An 18,516-nucleotide genomic window follows, 5' to 3' on the forward strand; every position below is an offset into this window, starting at 1 on the left:
GCCGTAGGGGAATAACTGATTCTTTGAAACTAATCTCTAGTTGATACTTGAAGGAAAATGGAGCCATTTGGATAAAACTTAAAATCTCTTTATTGAATGATACTATTTGTCGACTGGTCACTTCTATTACTGTTGTTGAAAATTGATACTAGGTGTAAATCTCTTAATTGTTGATGACAATCCCTGGCGCTGTCGATATTCACTTCATTCTGTCATTTATCCAATCATCTTCTAATCCCTTTCTAAGAATGACTGTATTCCTCCCATTTTCAAGGCATTTGTATTGGACGACATACGTTTATTGACGATTCTATGCTATTCAAAAAAGAAAGGAAATCCAGAAAAAAAAATATGTATCAGTATTGAAATTAACAAAACTAATTTTTGGTGAGAGTTTAACTATGGTAGTGTATAGAGTGTCAAAAAAGTTTTTTTTCTCACTGCTCTATACATTAAGTTATTCTGTGTGTCACGTGCATTTTATTAGGGCTCTTAGGGTTTCATGCGATGTTGTTTTTTTCTCTCGTATCCTCTCACAATTCACATTTGTTTTGACTTTGTTTGCTATTTCGTTTGTGAGAATTCATAGTGAATGGGTTAAGCGTATAACACTAGTACACCTCATCACCTGTATCACTTATTTTAACACAGTGCAGTCATGGCAAAAAGAGTTGCAGATGAGCAAATAACGAAAGATGGAATGCCAAATTATTCTGATGGTGAGCCAGATGCCCCAGCCATAGCCTCATCTGATGTCTTATCCCGAAGAAAGATCTTGAAACCAAAAGGAAGATTAGGCTCGAACACCACTGGTGCTGGCTCGAATGCATTTGGTGCAATTAACAAGCCACCGCAATCTATATTTTCCTTTGGTGGTAGTGGAAACAATGCTGCATCGGGAATAACTCCTTCTCAACCAGCTCAATCCAGTAACCCATTTAATTTTGCAAACAAACCAGAATCAAATACCGTAAATACTGCATCCGTAGACAAAGACAATAAGATCAAAGCATTAAATGAGAACTTTATTCAAGCCATCACCAAATTGAATGTGCCTAATACAATAGCCGATTTCACCCCAATTGCACAGAAATATATTGACTATTACAAAAGTATACTGAAAAATGAGACTTTCCTGGAAATTGCATCTAAAGAAGTAAAAGAACCGGTTCAACCACCCCCAACAAGTTCATTTCAATTCAAGCCAAGTAATGTAAGCGCTCCATCAGCAGCTGCTACAGTTACTCCGTTTTCTTTCAAACCTTCTGCCCAATCTTCAGAGTCTAAGTCAAACGGTCCTGTTTTTTCATTTAACTCCAATTCACAACAACAAACTACCACTAAACCAGCATTCTCGTTCAATACACCGTCATCATCAATTACGGGATCTACTACAAGCGCTCCTCCAACATTTTCAACAGAACCAGTTTCATCTTCCGTTCCAAATGAGGCATCAAAGTCCGAAACCAAAAGGGAATTGATCAACTTAGATTCAGATTCAGAATCTGAATCCGACAAGGAAGACTCTAAAACCAAAGAAGTCAAAGTTCAAGGTCCTAAGTTTACCCTCACATCCAACCCTACTACCAAATCATCACCATTTACATTTGACCCTAAAACATTGGCCAAAAAAAATGCACCAGATTCAGATGATCTGGAAGATGATGTAGAGATCAAGGGTCCAACTTTTCAATTCAACAAGCCCATTCAAGATAGTGTTTTTAAATTGACGTCCAATAGTGCCGATAATACATCAAAATTAGATGAAAAGAAAGAAGAAGACGAAGTGAAAAGTACACCATTATTTGGTGCAACCACTCAAGACAAGGATCAAGCAACAACACTGACAGGTCTCTTTGGATTTGGCCAAAACAAGGGAGGTGAAACTAAGGCTCCAAGTTTGTTTGGAGGTTCTTTTGGCTCAAACGGGAACACCACAGAACAGAAACCAGTGAGTACCTTTTCTTTTGGAAATTCTCAAAATAAAACAGACTCTTCTGCAAATACCGAAACAAAAAAGACCGAAACTCCATCATTTTCATTCGGTACAACAAATTCTTCTTCCAAGCCATTATTTGGATCTCTGAATAACGAAGGAAATGCTAAACCGGCATTCACTTTTGGATCTACTACTGATAAGAAAGATGAATCCGCTAGTGCAACCGCCACCACCACGCCATCATTCTCTTTCGGAACACAGCCAAATAAAACTGATAGTGCAAAGGAAGCTCAGGGAGATAAACCAGCAACATCGTTATTTGGAAATAGCTCAGATAATGCGAACAAGCCTGCCACAACTGGTTTTTCATTTGGTGCAAAGACACAAGAGGACAAATCAGAAGCTCCAAAGTTCGTGTTTGGATCGTCTAAAGCAAATCCATTTACTTTTGGGGCTTCAAACAACCAAGGCGATTCTGCAACTACTCCAAGCTTTAATTTTGGATCAAATTCATCCAACAATGCATTTCTGTTTGGTTCTAAACCAACAGGAGCATTTAACTTTGCCCAGAAACAAGAAGATCAAAAGAATGAAACATCATCAACAGTAACGACATCTTCTAGCTCGTTTGGTCTGACAAAACCAGCATTTGCATTTCCATTTGGTAGTGCAAAACCAGAAGATAAGCCAGAGGAGAAGAAAAATGAAGAAACTGTACCTGAAGAGGAAACAGGTGGTAAGTTTGAGCCTGTGGCTAAGTTATCGAATGAACAGGTTGATAGTAAGAGTGGAGAAGAAAATGAAACTGCAAAATTCACTATACGTTCGAAGTTAATGGAATATGACTCCAAAAATTCCGAGAATCCATACACAAATAAAGGTATTGGAGAATTGAAGGTGTTATTCAATGAGCAAACTAAAAAGTCAAGAATCTTAATACGTGCAGACGGAAGTTTGAGAGTTCTTTTGAATACTTTAATTTTGTCTAGTGTGAAGTATGATAGTATTGGCAACGGCTCTTTGATTCGTGTTCCTACTATTGACGCCGATGATAGCTCGAAAATCATCACCTATGTGATCAAAGTAAAAACTCCTCAAGATGGGGAACAACTTTTAAAATGTATTAACGAATTGAAATAGCGTGAGTAATTGTGTATCATTTTTACGTACTTGGTATTGGTATGCCTAGTTTTACATAAACAGTATTATTTGAGTGTGATAAAATAGTTAAATAGTATATAAAGTTTTTTGATATCTAATGTTAATTCTTTCTTTGACTCAATTCCATCAACTATTTTTTGATAAAAATTGATATAGTTTTCTGAACAAAAATAATGGAATACGAATTATCCATATTTTATACCTTGTTCCTACGAACATGTTAATCCAATCCTCCAAAATCTACCATCAATTATACCCAACAACTGTGAGCTTTCTTTTGCATCTTGTAGGTCACCCAAAGCACTTACTGAACAAACAATTCTCATACAGTATTTCGAGTAACACAAAGCAAACACCACTACTAACCAGGAAATGATTGTTCGTGCACCAGAAAAACACCACACACATCTTTAATCTGATGCGAGCTATTTTTTTTTCCCTCCTTAGATTCTGTTACTTCAAGATAACTTCTATTACACAACATCAACACAGATTACAAACATTACTAATTATAAAATGGCCATCCGAAATAGTCACAAAGAATCAGCATCAGAATCAGAGTCTAATACCAATACCCACACAAGACATACCGCTGGCTCATCATCGAATTCAAAGATATCACAAAAGGCAAGGAACCAATTGGCACTTCAACAACAACAACAATATTTAGCCAAACACATAAATTCAAATGGACCCCAAGATAAGCCTAAGCTACAACCATTAGATTTTACCACGTACAGCGATACTGCATTGTTGAAATATTCAGAACGTTACGGATTTCATAATTTCTCTCGAATTGATTCTTTAAATTCCGATATTTTGAACAGTGAGATTGGAAAGAAGACATATAGTAAACGAAGTAAAAAGAATCAAAAGGATACAGGTAGAATCAGCAAGTTAGAAATTGCTAATCATGTGAAAAATCACTTTTCTAGTTTACCTGCTAAGGAGAATGATATAATAACTGGTTTTTTGTACAAGGTGAAGCACCAAGATAAAGAGTTTAAATTAACGTTTCAATAGATGAACAAAATGTGTATTTACTGGAATATAGGAGTTAGAGGTGGAGTCCAGACAGTGTATCTGTTCTTGATATTGACTTTGTAAGTTGTTAAATGTAGTAAACAAGGAATACAAAATCAGCACTATTGTTCCAGTCACTGTGATCGCCAGCTACAAGTGTGTGTGAAAAGAGAGAGAAAACCGAGATAGCTGGATGACGTTGTTGTACGCAGATACAGAGACAAAGAAAACATTTAGCGAGCGTGATAGGATTTTGGATTTTTTTTTTCTGTTGACATGAAAATACACAACAAATTTATATCAATACATTTTTTTTTCCTTTCCGTCCTGTTTCCCTCTTTAATTTGATTAAATTTCGATTCCATAGGATATCATGGACTCATCGACTGTATTATTTATTGGAGCAGTTGCAGTTGCATTTATTTTTTTGAAATGGATGGTGTCCCCAATACCACACMAAATGAGTTTAACATAGATCATTTGTCACAAGACCAATCCACAGGATCGACCACGTCATCCAACGCACACCAAAATAGAGACACACATTCTATATCTACACAGTCACACCGAAACAGTAGAAGAGCAGTGTCAGAATCTATGATCGAAGTTGTACAGTCTATTGCCCCTATGTTGACGGTCGAACAGATAAGATACGACTTGGAAACTACCGGAAATGTGGAAGCTACAGTAAACCGATTCATGGAGTTGGGTGATTTACCATTCCCCCCAGGATACGTGCGTCCACAACAACCACCAACACCAAGCGAAGAACCAAAGAAACAAGAAGTGATTGGGAAACGATCAGTGAATTTATTGGAAAAGTACAACATTGATGCGAAGAACCCGAAGAGCGATCACAACAGTTTATTGCACCAAAGAAGACAAGAAATGATTCTTGGTGCTAGAAAGAGATTGGCTGCCCAGTTAAGCAACGAATTATAAGCCCGACGTATATAAATACGACCCAACTTCAATTTTGCATTTTATAGCATCGCTTGTATGTACATAAATGTATATAAACACAAATTGTTTTACTAGTTACCTACAGTATTAGTGTTGGCGTTATTCTCTTCTTAACTTTTTGGTTCTTGTCAAAGAATAAATCAATAGTAGGGATGGAAGTCTTAGAATTATCACTTTTCAGATTTGGCAGCTTTTCGTTCGGTATTTCCGACGAGGGGACAGGTTCAGCTTTCAGTTCAGTTTTGGCTTGTAGTATTTCTCCACTTAAAATGTCATTATCATGAGGTACACCAATATATCGTTCACCAAATGCACTACCAGGGAAGTTGATTGTTGAACAAAAACCATCAGTTGAACTTATAATAACTCTAGAACCATCAACAGTCCATTTCAAATCAGTAATAGAGCTATAATGTAAATTGGAAACAAGTCCCAAAGGCTTAAAATTATCTTGTGTCGAATAAAGAACGACCCCATCTTGTGTCGCCACTGCAAATACCAATTTATATGGCAATTTTAATGTTGAAGGGCCATCCAGTTTGTATTTGACTGGATTGAAACTGACGGCAATTGCTGGCTTACTCAATCCTGTTATTTTGTAAATCGGCGAGGTAAATAGACTCGCACGTGAGTATATGTAAAGAACATTATTCAATGTTTCATTGCTTGATGTTTCCTCTAATCCCGCAGGCGTCACTAGTATAGAACCATCTGGTGAAAATGCCAATCTTCTAAAAAAGGACTGCAAAGTCTCTGGATAATACAAATATAAATTTCCAAATTTTTGAAACTTATGCCTGAAATTTATTTCAATACTGTTTGACTCAGAAGGCAGTATCTGGTATACGTTAACACTACGATCGGCTGACTGGCTGACAATGAACTTGTTTAAAGGATCCCAAAAGACACCTTGTATATAATGAGTATGATCAGAAAAGCTTCGAATAAATGTACCAGTAATTTTTCCAGGAGAAAATTCCAACTGATAGACTCGGAGAATATTGTCCATTGATCCTGTGACAATCTGCTCCCCATTGGGCGACCAACAGATGTCCATGATCTCTGCTGTGCTTGATCGAATTGTGCCGACAACTTGCCAGCTTTCCTTCAAATCTTCATCCTCTTCTGACTCTAAGGTTTTTATTATATTTTCACTTTTCTTCCATAATAGTAATGTCCCATCATCACCTGCTGATGCTAAGATGTCACCTCGAGGATTGAATCGAACTGCGTTGACAGCTTGAGAATGTTTTTGTAATGTACTCATATATTCCACCGAATTTGAAGAGGTTATTTTCCAGATTCTAATATTGTTATCACCTCCTCCTGTTGCCAATCTTGTTGACTCAGCAGACTTGGTTGGTGACGAATTGACAAGACCAGACTGTTCTGGCTGAAAATCAACGGAATAGATTGGCTGATTGTCGTTGTGCCAATGAACCGTGAGTATTGTAGCTTCCATTAATAACTTATGTTGTTCTAGCTTTAAGGAAATGTGGATAAATGAACGATTTGAAGATTTGTTTTACTAAGTAAAAAGATGAAAAGTTTGTTCCCGTTGTTTATTGTTGTTAAAAAGGACAGAAAACCTAAAAACAGTCAGGAAAAAAAAGAATTATTGTCAAAAATAATACGCGTATCGATCAAAAAATATGTCTTCGTTCTGTTATATAACAAAACAAATTTGTTTGGAAAGGAAGACTCTTTTAACGTTGGAGCATAATGAAATCTTTAAAAAACTACAACCTAGTATCTGGTCCAACAATGCTAGAGTCCTTAAAATGATGATTTGTATTGAATTACTCAGTCCCAACACCTTCAAATACAATCTAGCTCAAACAAACATTCATCCTCTCAATTAACATGGTTTATCAGATTTCACATAAAGTATCATTCATGTAATTTTTATAAGAAAGGATGAGTAAATTATATACACCTACACCAAGTGGAATTGAATTTGTAGTACATTCCCAATGTTCCAGCTATATTGGTAGTTGGAAATGTCGCAAAACAGGTTTTCCTTTCCATAGTACTTGCAAATCCACTCATTTTGAGTTCCGCAGTGCCACACATAAATTATCTAGTTATCTGAGTCTCTCATTTTTTTTTGCTGGTTTTCATACGGCAACAAATTGTCTCAAGTGAATGTCACTTTCTTTTTCATATTAATCATTCAATTGAACATGAACCCGGCATATAACCCCAACCCCAAAGAAACATTTGTACTGATAACAAGGGATTCAGATGACAGTTTAATATCAACTACACCAGATATTTCAGAAACTGAATTCGAAGATGGAGAGAACTTATCTACCCCAGATATTTCAATAATCGATGACGAATACACTGATAACGAACCCATCGACGAATTTGAGAATGAGAACCAAATACCAGCCGATCTGATGTTTCAATTTCAATTGCCAGATATGTCGACAACCATCCCTCGATTACCAAGCAATCAAGATGTTCCCTCAGCAAAGGATGATACATTTGACAACTACTATGAAAGTTACAGTGAAAAGTATATTGAGTTTATGAACAACAACCCAACAACATATCACACTATCAGTCATTTCAAATCATTGCTTGAAAACAATGGTTTCATTTTTCTACCAGATAACAAGCCAATCTCAGATTTATCACCAGGGTTTTATTTCACATCTAAAGACGATCAGTGTTTGGTTGCATTTATTATTGGCGGCAATTGGAAACCTGAAAAAGGTTCTTGTTTTGTTGGTAGTCATTGTGATGCCTTGAGTGTTAAAATAAATCCGCGAGGACTGTTACGAGATAATGTCAACGGATACGAGTTGTTAGGAGTAGCACCTTATTCAGGAAGCCTTAATAAATTATGGTTGAGCAGAGACTTAGGCCTTGCTGGGTCTGTCTTGGTAAAAGACAACGATACAGGAAAAATATCACGGAAATTGATTAAATCTCATCCTGATCCGATTGCATTCATCCCTCAGTTACCCGAAGTTTTCCCTGAGTCGCCAAAGGAATACAATACTCAGACCCAGATGGTTCCTATTTGTGGATACACAACTGAAACTTTGGTCCCTACTGACGAGGAAAAGAGGAGTAAATTCTACAAACGTCATTCATTATCACTTTTGAGATATGTATCAAAATTGGCAGAAGTTCCACTTGCTTCTATTGTTGACCTTGACCTAGACCTAGTAGACATACAGACAAGTTGCCGAGGAGGTTTGGACAACGAATTTATTTATCTGGGTAGTTTGGATGATAGATTATGTGCGTTTGATTCAGTGTATGGCTTGATAGAGTATAGTCAGAGGTTTTACTTGGACAAGGATATCAAAACATTTGATGGCTTGAATGGTATTTATCTAGCCAATCACGAAGAAATAGGAAGTGGAAGTAGAACTGGGGCAAAAGGTGGGTTTCTAATAGATGTTTTAAAGTCAATTGTGAGTGATAAATATAAAACACATACACCAGAAGCAGTCGCCAATTTGACTACCAACACAATCTTTTTGTCATCAGATGTAACACACGCATTGAATCCAAATTTTAAAAATGTGTACTTGGAAAACAATTTCCCTGTCCCAAACACTGGTCCATCTATTAAGTTTGATTCTAATTTTCATGTTTTGAGTGATTCAAAAGGTAATGAATTTTTGACACGGATAATAGACGACTTGCCGGGGATCAAACTTCAACATTTTCACATAAGAAACGACTCTCGTTCAGGTGGAACTATTGGCCCAATAATGTCTGACAGCAGGAGAGGCATTAATGGAGCTAAATTAATCATTGATGTTGGGTTGCCAATACTAAGTATGCATTCTATTAGGAGTATCGCTGGGTATAAAGATGTTGGTATAGGTATAAGATTTTTCAAGGAAGTATTTTCCAAATGGCAGCTGACTATTAATACAATAGAGAACGGGAAATAAGGTTGTCAAGAAAAAAGAATGTCGCTTTTATTGTTTTGCAACTTTTGAATTAATAGATAATACTTTTTGTATTTTGTAATTTTTTTTTTCTGTACTTGTACCAAGTCGTGCGCAATTGCCCAATTAAAGAATATGGTAGAATTTCTATCACTCTTTGCGTGATAGACTTTTTCTTTCAAAATTTTCATTCAATATAAATAATACTGATTCATCTTTATTTTGAAAGAAACTTCTTCAATACAATAGAAAGTAAATTTACGCTTCCGCCAAATAGAGAACATAGAGTATTTGCTTTAAATAAGAAGAAGAAGGAAAATAAAAGATTATGAGAATACCCTCAGCAAGATTTGTTAGAACAGGTTTATGTTCCTTTAAGCCTAGATCTTTTGCATCAGGTAGATTACCTTACACTTACTTGGCCACAAGAGCATTTCACTCATCAAAAATAAGAGCCATTAATTTTGATCCTTATAAGACATTGGGAGTAGACAAATCAGCAGATGATAGACAGATTAAGAAAGCATACTATGATTTAGTTAAAAAATACCATCCTGATGTGAACAAGGAGAAGGATGCAGAAAAGAGATTTCATAAGATCCAAGAAAGTTATGAGTTATTGCGAGACAAAGAGAAGAGAGCACAATACGATCAGTTTGGAGCTTCTGCCTTTGATGCAAATGGAAATGCCAATCCGTTTGCAGGACAAGGAGGAAACCCATTCGGTGGATTCGGGGGAGGATCAGCTGGAGGCAACCCATTTTCAGGTATGGGATTTGATTTCGAAGATTTGTTTAGGGAAGCCTTTGCAGGTGGAAGAGGCGGAGCAGGTGGCGGTAGAGGTGGTAGATCCTTTGTAACTGAACATGTTGGTGACAATATTGAAGTTTTAAAAACTATTCCCTTTAAAGATTCTATATTTGGTACATCTGTGACAATCAATTACAAGGCAGTTGATTCATGTACAACATGTAGTGGAAGTGGATTGAAAGCAGGAGCTAAAAAGAATACTTGTCCAACATGTCATGGTGCTGGTCAAACTACTCATGTCATGGGTGGGTTCCATATGTCTTCCACGTGTCCATCTTGCCAAGGTGCTGGTGTTACTATATCGAAAAGTGATGAGTGTGGAACGTGCCATGGTCATGGAGTTCAAGAAATTCCTAAATCTAAGACTGTTGAAATCCCTGCAGGTGTTAGTGATGGTACCAGAATCAGAATTCCTGGTGCCGGTGATGCTCCAATGGTAACCAAAGACCCTTATAACCAATTAGTGAATGGTGATTTGATTATTAGAATCAACGTACAAAAGGATCCTGTTTTCAGTCGTAACAAAAATGATTTAGTTATCAATGAAGAAATATTGATGACCACTGCAGCATTAGGAGGAGAGATCGTTGTTCCAACTTTAGATGGACAAAAGATAAAATTAAAAGTGAGACCTGGTGTTCAAAATGGAAGAAAATTAACTATACCTGAAAAGGGTGTACCAATAAACAGAAACTTGAATAACCGTGGTAACTTAGAAGTTATTTTGAATGTCAAGACTGTTGTCCCAGAAACTCCAACACAGAAGGCCTTACTAGAAGCTTTGGCTGATACATTCAATGACAAGAATGCCAAGAGAACAGACGCCGATTGGAGCTTGGATATTGAAGATGACAAAAATGGCAAGGTAAACGAGACATATGACGAAAGTGATTTGCATCCATCCAAGTTGAAGAGAATTGGAAAAGTATTAGGCAAGTTTTTCAATTTTGAACAAAATGACAAAGGTACAAAAAAGAACAATTGATAAAGTGATTTTTGCTTTATTTTTTTTAGTAATGTATATAAAGAGATTAATACTTGTTTGTTACTTGTAAATATATTTATTATTGTATAGAATTTTCATTGAATATAAGTAGGGGGAAGGAATTGTGTAAATGATGCATAATATCCCTAGAATTGATTCTTCAGAGCCAAGATGCATTGATGTAACAAATTAATTGTATGTAGCATACAACATGGTTACAATCTTTTCAATTTTTGTTGAAGTCTTTATCGGCGAGTTTTTGTGTCAGAACTCGAAGAAATAATACAACATAATTGCATTGACAAATTTTTAAATATTTGTAATTCCGTTTCTATAATAAACCCTATATTGACAGTAAAAGCGTTTTATGGTTTACCCCACAAAGGTCCGTGTTTTCAAAAATTTCTAAAAGATAGATCTATTAATGTGGCTAGTAAAAGAAAATTTTGATAATGCACGAATGTAAAACCCGATCCTTGGTGCTCCCAAAACTTTCACAAAGAGTTTTAGTTTGTCGTCAAACAAAAAGGACTACAAACGCCATACCTGTAAAATACTGTTATCCCGAGTTGGAAAAGTATAAATATTGGAATAATTTCTCCCCTAATTGAATTTAATTCTGAATTATGTTTATCTGAACATTCTCATACTAGTCGATAAGCCTTTCTCACCTAATTGCGTGGTTGCTGAGAAAAGAAAAATAATATTACGTCAAAAAAATCGCAGGTTTTGAAACAAAATGGTGTTAGATAAAATGATTATCTTTCATTTGCTTCTTTGGTTGTGCAATGTGGTTGTCCACGCTGCCAAGGTTGAAATACTCCCAGCTCCACAGTCAGTAACCTGGGAAAATGACACAGCAATTATTATAAATCCAAGATTGTTACAAGCCAACACCTCCTGTCCACTTTTAGAAGATGCATTTGTTAGAACTGTCTCGGCAATAGAAAAGCTGAAATGGCACCCTTTCCCCATTGATGACTTTAACACTGCAAATGGAAAAAATATTAAAACATCTTTAGTACATATCCAAGTAGACGATGCTACAGTCGACTTGCAACTTGGAGTTAATGAATCTTACACCTTGAAAATTAATACAGATGGAATTAATATCCATGCAGCAACCACCTGGGGAGCATTACATGGCTTGGTTAGTCTCCAACAATTGATAATCCATACCTCCGAGGACAAGTATGTTGTACCCCTGTCGGTGACAATTTCTGATTTTCCCAATTTCAAACATAGAGGATTGATGATTGATTCAGGTCGGAACTTTTTAACAGTGGACTCAATACTTGAACAAATAGATATTATGGCCTTGTCAAAAATGAACTCCTTACATTGGCATTTGGCGGATTCACAAAGTTGGCCTGTGGCATTAGAAAGTTACCCACACATGATAAAAGACGCATACAGTAATGATGAAGTTTATTCCAAGAACGACTTGAAGTATATTGTTGATTATGCTCGTGCAAGAGGTGTGCGCGTGATTCCAGAAATTGACATGCCTGGTCATGCTAGAGCTGGATGGAAACAAGTCGACCCAACAATAGTTGAATGTGCTGATGCATTTTGGACAGATGCCGCTGTTGAACCACCACCAGGACAATTGAACATCGAGTCAGAGAAAACCTATGAGGTAATTTCTAATGTCTACAATGAGTTGTCGGATATTTTCATTGATGATGTTTTCCACGTTGGAAATGATGAATTACAAGAAAAATGCTATTCGGCTCAACTTCTGCCAAATAACACAGTTACAGACTTGTTAAAGCGATACTTAAAGAAAGCTTTGCCAATTTTTAATAAGGTCAATCACCGGAAACTAACCATGTGGGACGATGTTTTACTATCTGACGTATCAGCAGACAAGATCCCTAGCAACATCACTTTGCAAGTTTGGCATGAGATTAGTGGAGTCAAAAACTTGACTTCCAGGGGATATGATGTTGTAGTGTCGCTGTCTGACTTTTTGTACCTTGATTGTGGTAACGCTGGATGGGTTACAAACGATCCTCGATATGTTGAAACCCCAGAAAACGTTGACTTTAACACAGGTCAAGGAGGAAGTTGGTGTGGACCTTATAAGTCTTATCAACGAATTTACAACTTTGATTTCACTGCTAATTTGACAGAAACAGAAAAAAACCATGTTTTAGGTGCTGAAGCTGCTTTATGGTCGGAGCAAGTTGATTCTACTGTCTTGACTACAAAGATATGGCCACGTACTGCAGCACTTGCTGAATTGACTTGGAGCGGGAACAAGGATTCCAACGGACACCACAGAGGGTATGAATTCACTCAAAGAATATTAAACTTCAGGGAGTATTTAGTCAAATTAGGATACGGGGTTTCTCCTTTGGTGCCAAAATACTGTTTGCTCAATCCACACGCTTGTGATTTGTACAAAAATCCACCAGTTTATTGAATGTATAGAGATAGATCTGTGTCTGGAATAGATGGTTTGGAAAAGAAAATATACGATATCACTATCTAAGTGCTCAAAAGGGAACGGAAGTTGTGGTAAATCTTTTCTTTGTAACCAAATTGTTCTATATCACATTCTAGATTTAAAGGTTACACAAAATAAACAATCTCTGTCAGTCACGCGAGTCTCGATGATACTTAACAACAACACTATACGAGTAGATCAAACACAAATTAAGGAAGGGGTGCGGATAGTTTCGTTCATTTATTGAACAAGTGTTCAGTCAAGGAAGTCAGCATGATGTGTCAATGTTCTAATAGAAAGATACAAATGTTTTGTCGGTGACAACGGCGCAAGGACACGTCTTTTCAAGAAATTTGTGTCTAGATTCTATAAATAAACAACTATTGGCTTAAGGGACATAGTCGTGTCACTCTTTCTGTATCTACGTGATTAAGTCTCGTATATAATGTGTCTTTTGAGGGGTTACCAAAACAGATTTTGTAAATTATAAATAGGTTACCAATTCCCACTCTGTTAGCTACATCATAATAGATCAAAAAAAAAAGTAAATTGGAACAGAAGAAAAACAATAATTATAGCACTCTAGATATCTCTTTGCCACTTCCCTTTACATTTTATTTTCAAATTACAACATGCAACTAGACATTAACAAATTAATTCAACCTACTGAAGCCTACGTTCCAGAATCTTCAGATCCGATAGTGCAACCTTATACATATATATCCGAAACCCCTAGCAATAATCAAAATGTTAGAACTCGGTTTTTACATGCATTCAATGATTTGTTTTACAAGATTTCTGATGAGTCCTTACTTGCAAGAATAAGTGAAATTATTTCAGTTTTCCATAACTCTTCATTATTGATAGATGATATTGAAGATGATTCCAAATATCGACGCGGGGTCCCAGTGGCACATGTAAAATATGGGATCCCAACAACAATAAATTGTGGTAATCTAATGTATTTTGTGGCGTTACAACAAGCTCAACAATTAAGTGGACCGCATGGGAGTATGGAAGTAAAGTTCAAATCGTCACAAATTTTAATTGACGAGTTGCTTAATTTACATCGTGGTCAAGGATTAGATATTTATTGGAGAGATTATTTGAAGAAATTAGAAAAGTTACCAGACGTGGAAGAGTATTTGGAAATGATTAAAGATAAAACTGGTGGGTTGTTCAGATTGGCAATCAAATTATTGCTGTTGTATTCAGATGTCAAAGAAAACGATCAATTAATATCCCTTGCAAATTTAATGGGCATTTTGTATCAAGTTAGAGACGATTATTTGAATTTAGTGGATGCCAAGTATTCTGCGATGAAAGGCACTACATGTGAAGACTTGATAGAGGGAAAGTTATCATTGCCTATATTACATTGTCTAAGAACCACTAAGGATTCACCTGTACACAAAATACTATATGATTACGACTCTAGCTCCGATCGTGTTTCCCAAAATTCTTTAATTGACTTAAGTTTAAGCTTTATGAAAAATGAGTCCAAATCTTTGGAGTATACATTGAATTTAATTAAGGTATTGGAAAAGAAATTAAGACAATTGATTTTGAAGTATCCTGAGCTGGAGAACTCTGCATTATTGAAAATTGTTGAACGTTTATGTGATCTTTAAACTAATGGAATTTCATTCTTGATACTTTCACAAAAAAAAAATTCCATCTCGTCAGTTATGGATAATGAATAATTAGGTTCTTTATAGAAATTGGATGGAATTTTAAATCTTTGCTGTTCTAATTCTAGATTTTTGGGAGCAAAGTTATGGACTAATGGTATATCAATTGTGTTTCGAGACAAATTATCATTGATTAGTTTAATCAATTCAGGGTAAGTGTGTTGTAGTTGTACTCTATTTTCAAATGATTTTGTCGTGGTTTGCATTAGACTTGGCGGCAATGCATTCGAATTTGAATAATTGGGCTTAACTTCCTCTTTTGACTTTCGAGCACTGGCAAACTTGGGTCGTTGTGGAAGCGCTATTGGTGCCAGGACACTTTGATCATCGGGTTTCTTTCTTGCTTTTCTTTTCCCCTTCGCTCGTTTAGGAGGAATATCTTTTTCTAAATCCTTCTTTAGTAATTCTTGATATCGTTTTACATCTGAATCCTGCTCAGCATACTTCTTTTGTTCCTGGATCCGTAAACTCTTCCTGAATATGGTGTTGTTGGTACGTTTMCCTGATCTTGCCATGATTGTTGATATAGCCAGAGATGAGCTGAAAATGTGTATACGGAAGAAAAAAAATTGTTTTGGAAAAATTATTTAACCTCTCTTCTCAATTATCATTCACAAAACAAACAATGTTGTACCTCATTGGGTTAGGGTTGTCATACGAATCGGACATCACAGTTAGGGGATTGGAGACAGTTAAGAAATGTAAGAGGGTGTACCTCGAGGCATACACCTCAATTTTGATGGCAGCCAACCAGGAGTCATTGGAAAAGTTCTACGGCAGAGAAATCATATTGGCTGACCGTGAGCTTGTGGAGACAGGGTCAGACGATATTTTGAAAGATGCCGACAAGGAGGATGTGGCATTTTTGGTTGTGGGAGACCCATTTGGGGCCACAACACACACAGACTTGGTCATTCGTGCACGTGAATTGGGGATCAAAGTCGAGACCATCCACAATGCGTCGGTGATGAACGCCGTGGGAGCATGTGGGTTGCAGTTGTACCAGTTTGGACAGACTGTGTCGTTAGTGTTTTTCACCGACTCATGGAAGCCAGACTCTTTCTATGGGAAGATCATGGAGAACAGAAAGATTGGGTTGCACACTTTATTGTTGCTCGATATCAAGGTGAAGGAGCAGAGCATCGAGAACATGGCTAGAGGCAGGTTGATCTATGAACCACCTAGATATATGGACATTGCCACTGCAGCACAACAATTGTTAGAGATTGAGTCGATCAGACAGGAACAGGCATACACACCCAACACACCGTGCGTGGCCATTTCGCGATTGGGGTCACCAACACAGACATTTAAAGCCGGAACATTGCAGGAGTTGAGCGAGTACGATTCTGGTGAGCCATTGCACTCGTTGGTGATGCTTGGGAGACAGGTGCACGAGTTGGAGTTGGAGTACTTGTACCAGTTTGTTGACGACAAGGAGAAGTTCAAGAAATTTGTTGAACAAGATCAAGAGTTTTTCAAACCAGCTCCGTATGTTCCACCGGAGGATGTGGATAGTGAATAGAGGTGGTGAAATAAGCTAAGTAAACAAATCTATCAAGAAGAAATGAAAGTTTATAATTGATGCTGACTTATATTTCACTAAAATACTCTTATGAGAAGCTCTTACCCCAAATAAAACAAATTAATACAATTGAAAACGTTTGACCTGATCAAATTTTTTTTGTCAAAGAAAGAAGCATTCTATTTAATTCTTTAAAACATGTACCAATTTGTACAGAACAAAAACATAAAATATCCTTGTATACTATATCACATCTACTTAAGCTAGTCTAATCTACCTATAACAATGGCTTTACCCCTTTTTTCTCTTCACTTGACAATGTCTTGTTTAAGAAATCCACAACTTTAGTAATTCCGAAATACTCTACCTTATCCAAAGATTTTGCATTCAATCTAGGATTATTTTTAAGTATAGATATAATGCTGTTTTCAAAATACAAAACAGAATCGTGAACACCACATGGTTCTATCAAAACTTCTGCATAAGCAGTGTCCGGAGTGTCTCTAATATACTGATGAATCTTTGGATTGAAACGACCTTGGGAATCACCTTTTTGTGGTGTCAATGGAGATTGTAATGAATGATTAGCCCATTCCAAAATATCGTCTCGGAAACATTCGTGTTCTCCGGTAATCACAAAAACAGAATAGCCTGGATGATTCAATGAAGGAATGTCTTTCCAATCGGTTTCATTATAAGGACAGTTACCTGGTGAAATGGTTAAAGAGTATACACGTGAGTCTCCCAAAAGAGATTCTAACAATTCACTGGAATGCAGATTAAATGGAAGCATGTCATGAGCAGCGTTGTCATAGTATGAATTACCAGGTGTATTCTGGAAATTATCAGGTGCAAGTTTAACCCAAGGACTGATTAATAATACACTTGACGGGTATGGCAAACTCAATTTGTCTATTTTTAAAGATTGCAAGAAAATCAAAGCTAAATTGCCACCAGCAGAATCACCCATTAACAAAATGTTCTTACTGCCATCTTTTACCAAATTGGTGTAGGTGTCGATTAATTCTGTCAATTGATAAGGAACTTTGTATCCATGACAGGCCAACTTATAATCCAAAACTAAAATTGACAACTTGCTCTTCTGGGGCTCTTCAAGTAAATGATAAATGCTCAACAATGACTCTATTTGTGAGGGCATGGTCTGAACAAAATAACCACCACCATGCAAAAAGATCAAAACAGGGTCACTTGGTTTTCTATCTTTGCTTTCCACGAGCCAATAACTTTGTTTGTCGTATTTTTTACCATAATTAGGCAAGGACGTCAATGTAGGATACAAGGTCTTGATCAACTTGTTAATAATAAAATAATTGGACATAATTGAGAATAATCCACTGTCTCTGACAGGGATGGTCAATGCTGTCTTGTAGATAGTCATTTTGAAGGAACCAATCAAACTGTTTCTAAATTTAGGGTTGATCCCCCCAACAAATGGATACTTTAACAATACAATCAATAATTTGATAGGAATGCTAAGAAGAATTACTAAACCTTGTATCGAAATCATCTTCTAAGAATTAAGTAACCAAAATAAATTGAAGCAAAATGCAATTGCATAAAAAGACAATGGTTCCCTTTCGAATAGAGAAGTAGTGTTCAAGAGTGGTACTGAAGGGAAGGTGCATTGATTTTATATATGCCCCAACTGAGGGGTTTTAATTGAACTCACAACATTCACTATTTCTTATTTTCATATGGCAATAGGAGAATCTAAGTAATTACCTTTTGCGGATAAAACTTTAGACTTGCAATCACTACTTGTTTTCCGCTCCGTCTATTGTTGTTCGTTTTTCACATGATAGAAGTTCAATTTCACCAACGCTAAGTTAACACTAGAGAAGCTCAATTTGCTTTGTAGCAGTTTTGAAATAACTAATAACAAGACTCCTAACCGGATTTAGTGATCAGAAATTTATCCGTTTGGTTGCAAAATTGTTGTGTATGTGTATATTGTAACTTGCATGAATTCACATGAGAGAATAATGTTGAGAATTGGTAATTTCAAGTTCATCAAACAAACAGAAAAATA

General features: G+C 36.4%; 11 protein-coding genes across 11 annotated transcripts; 8 read left to right on the forward strand and 3 right to left on the reverse strand. All coding sequences in view use genetic code 12, as the record gives it.

Moving 5' to 3' along the window:
• Window positions 1–700: 700 nt before the first annotated feature.
• CAALFM_C503550WA (nucleoporin) lies at window positions 701–3,079 on the forward strand (the record flags this gene model as incomplete). Its single annotated transcript, XM_706325.2, has 1 exon — window positions 701–3,079. The coding sequence occupies one exon, from the start codon at window positions 701–703 to the stop codon at window positions 3,077–3,079; it is 2,379 nt and encodes a 792-aa protein (XP_711417.2).
• Window positions 3,080–3,616: 537 nt separating this feature from the next.
• On the forward strand, window positions 3,617–4,123 carry CAALFM_C503560WA (uncharacterized protein; the record flags this gene model as incomplete). Its single annotated transcript, XM_706327.1, has 1 exon — window positions 3,617–4,123. One exon carries the CDS (start codon window positions 3,617–3,619, stop codon window positions 4,121–4,123), a length of 507 nt encoding a protein of 168 aa, XP_711419.1.
• A 432-nt stretch (window positions 4,124–4,555) lies between these two features.
• Window positions 4,556–5,065, forward strand: CAALFM_C503570WA (uncharacterized protein; the record flags this gene model as incomplete). The annotated part of the gene is made up of 1 exon (XM_706328.2): window positions 4,556–5,065. One exon carries the CDS (start codon window positions 4,556–4,558, stop codon window positions 5,063–5,065), a length of 510 nt encoding a protein of 169 aa, XP_711420.2.
• Window positions 5,066–5,165: 100 nt separating this feature from the next.
• On the reverse strand, window positions 5,166–6,548 carry CAC2 (Cac2p; the record flags this gene model as incomplete). The annotated part of the gene is made up of 1 exon (XM_706330.1): window positions 5,166–6,548. The coding sequence occupies one exon, from the start codon at window positions 6,546–6,548 to the stop codon at window positions 5,166–5,168; it is 1,383 nt and encodes a 460-aa protein (XP_711422.1).
• A 721-nt stretch (window positions 6,549–7,269) lies between these two features.
• On the forward strand, window positions 7,270–9,006 carry LAP4 (Lap4p; the record flags this gene model as incomplete). Its single annotated transcript, XM_706331.1, has 1 exon — window positions 7,270–9,006. The coding sequence occupies one exon, from the start codon at window positions 7,270–7,272 to the stop codon at window positions 9,004–9,006; it is 1,737 nt and encodes a 578-aa protein (XP_711423.1).
• Window positions 9,007–9,331: 325 nt separating this feature from the next.
• Window positions 9,332–10,798, forward strand: MDJ1 (Mdj1p; the record flags this gene model as incomplete). The annotated part of the gene is made up of 1 exon (XM_706332.1): window positions 9,332–10,798. One exon carries the CDS (start codon window positions 9,332–9,334, stop codon window positions 10,796–10,798), a length of 1,467 nt encoding a protein of 488 aa, XP_711424.1.
• A 739-nt stretch (window positions 10,799–11,537) lies between these two features.
• HEX1 (Hex1p) lies at window positions 11,538–13,226 on the forward strand (the record flags this gene model as incomplete). The annotated part of the gene is made up of 1 exon (XM_706333.1): window positions 11,538–13,226. The coding sequence occupies one exon, from the start codon at window positions 11,538–11,540 to the stop codon at window positions 13,224–13,226; it is 1,689 nt and encodes a 562-aa protein (XP_711425.1).
• Window positions 13,227–13,882: 656 nt separating this feature from the next.
• On the forward strand, window positions 13,883–14,881 carry BTS1 (farnesyltranstransferase; the record flags this gene model as incomplete). Its single annotated transcript, XM_706334.1, has 1 exon — window positions 13,883–14,881. One exon carries the CDS (start codon window positions 13,883–13,885, stop codon window positions 14,879–14,881), a length of 999 nt encoding a protein of 332 aa, XP_711426.1.
• On the reverse strand, window positions 14,878–15,456 carry CAALFM_C503630CA (uncharacterized protein; the record flags this gene model as incomplete). The annotated part of the gene is made up of 1 exon (XM_706335.2): window positions 14,878–15,456. The coding sequence occupies one exon, from the start codon at window positions 15,454–15,456 to the stop codon at window positions 14,878–14,880; it is 579 nt and encodes a 192-aa protein (XP_711427.1).
• Window positions 15,457–15,566: 110 nt separating this feature from the next.
• CAALFM_C503640WA (uncharacterized protein) lies at window positions 15,567–16,466 on the forward strand (the record flags this gene model as incomplete). The annotated part of the gene is made up of 1 exon (XM_706336.2): window positions 15,567–16,466. The coding sequence occupies one exon, from the start codon at window positions 15,567–15,569 to the stop codon at window positions 16,464–16,466; it is 900 nt and encodes a 299-aa protein (XP_711428.2).
• Window positions 16,467–16,743: 277 nt separating this feature from the next.
• Window positions 16,744–17,865, reverse strand: CAALFM_C503650CA (uncharacterized protein; the record flags this gene model as incomplete). The annotated part of the gene is made up of 1 exon (XM_706338.2): window positions 16,744–17,865. One exon carries the CDS (start codon window positions 17,863–17,865, stop codon window positions 16,744–16,746), a length of 1,122 nt encoding a protein of 373 aa, XP_711430.2.
• Window positions 17,866–18,516: the final 651 nt, after the last annotated feature.

Source organism: Candida albicans, chromosome 5 (assembly GCF_000182965.3).
Source record: "Candida albicans SC5314 chromosome 5, complete sequence".
NCBI classification, from domain to species: domain Eukaryota; kingdom Fungi; phylum Ascomycota; class Pichiomycetes; order Serinales; family Debaryomycetaceae; genus Candida; species Candida albicans.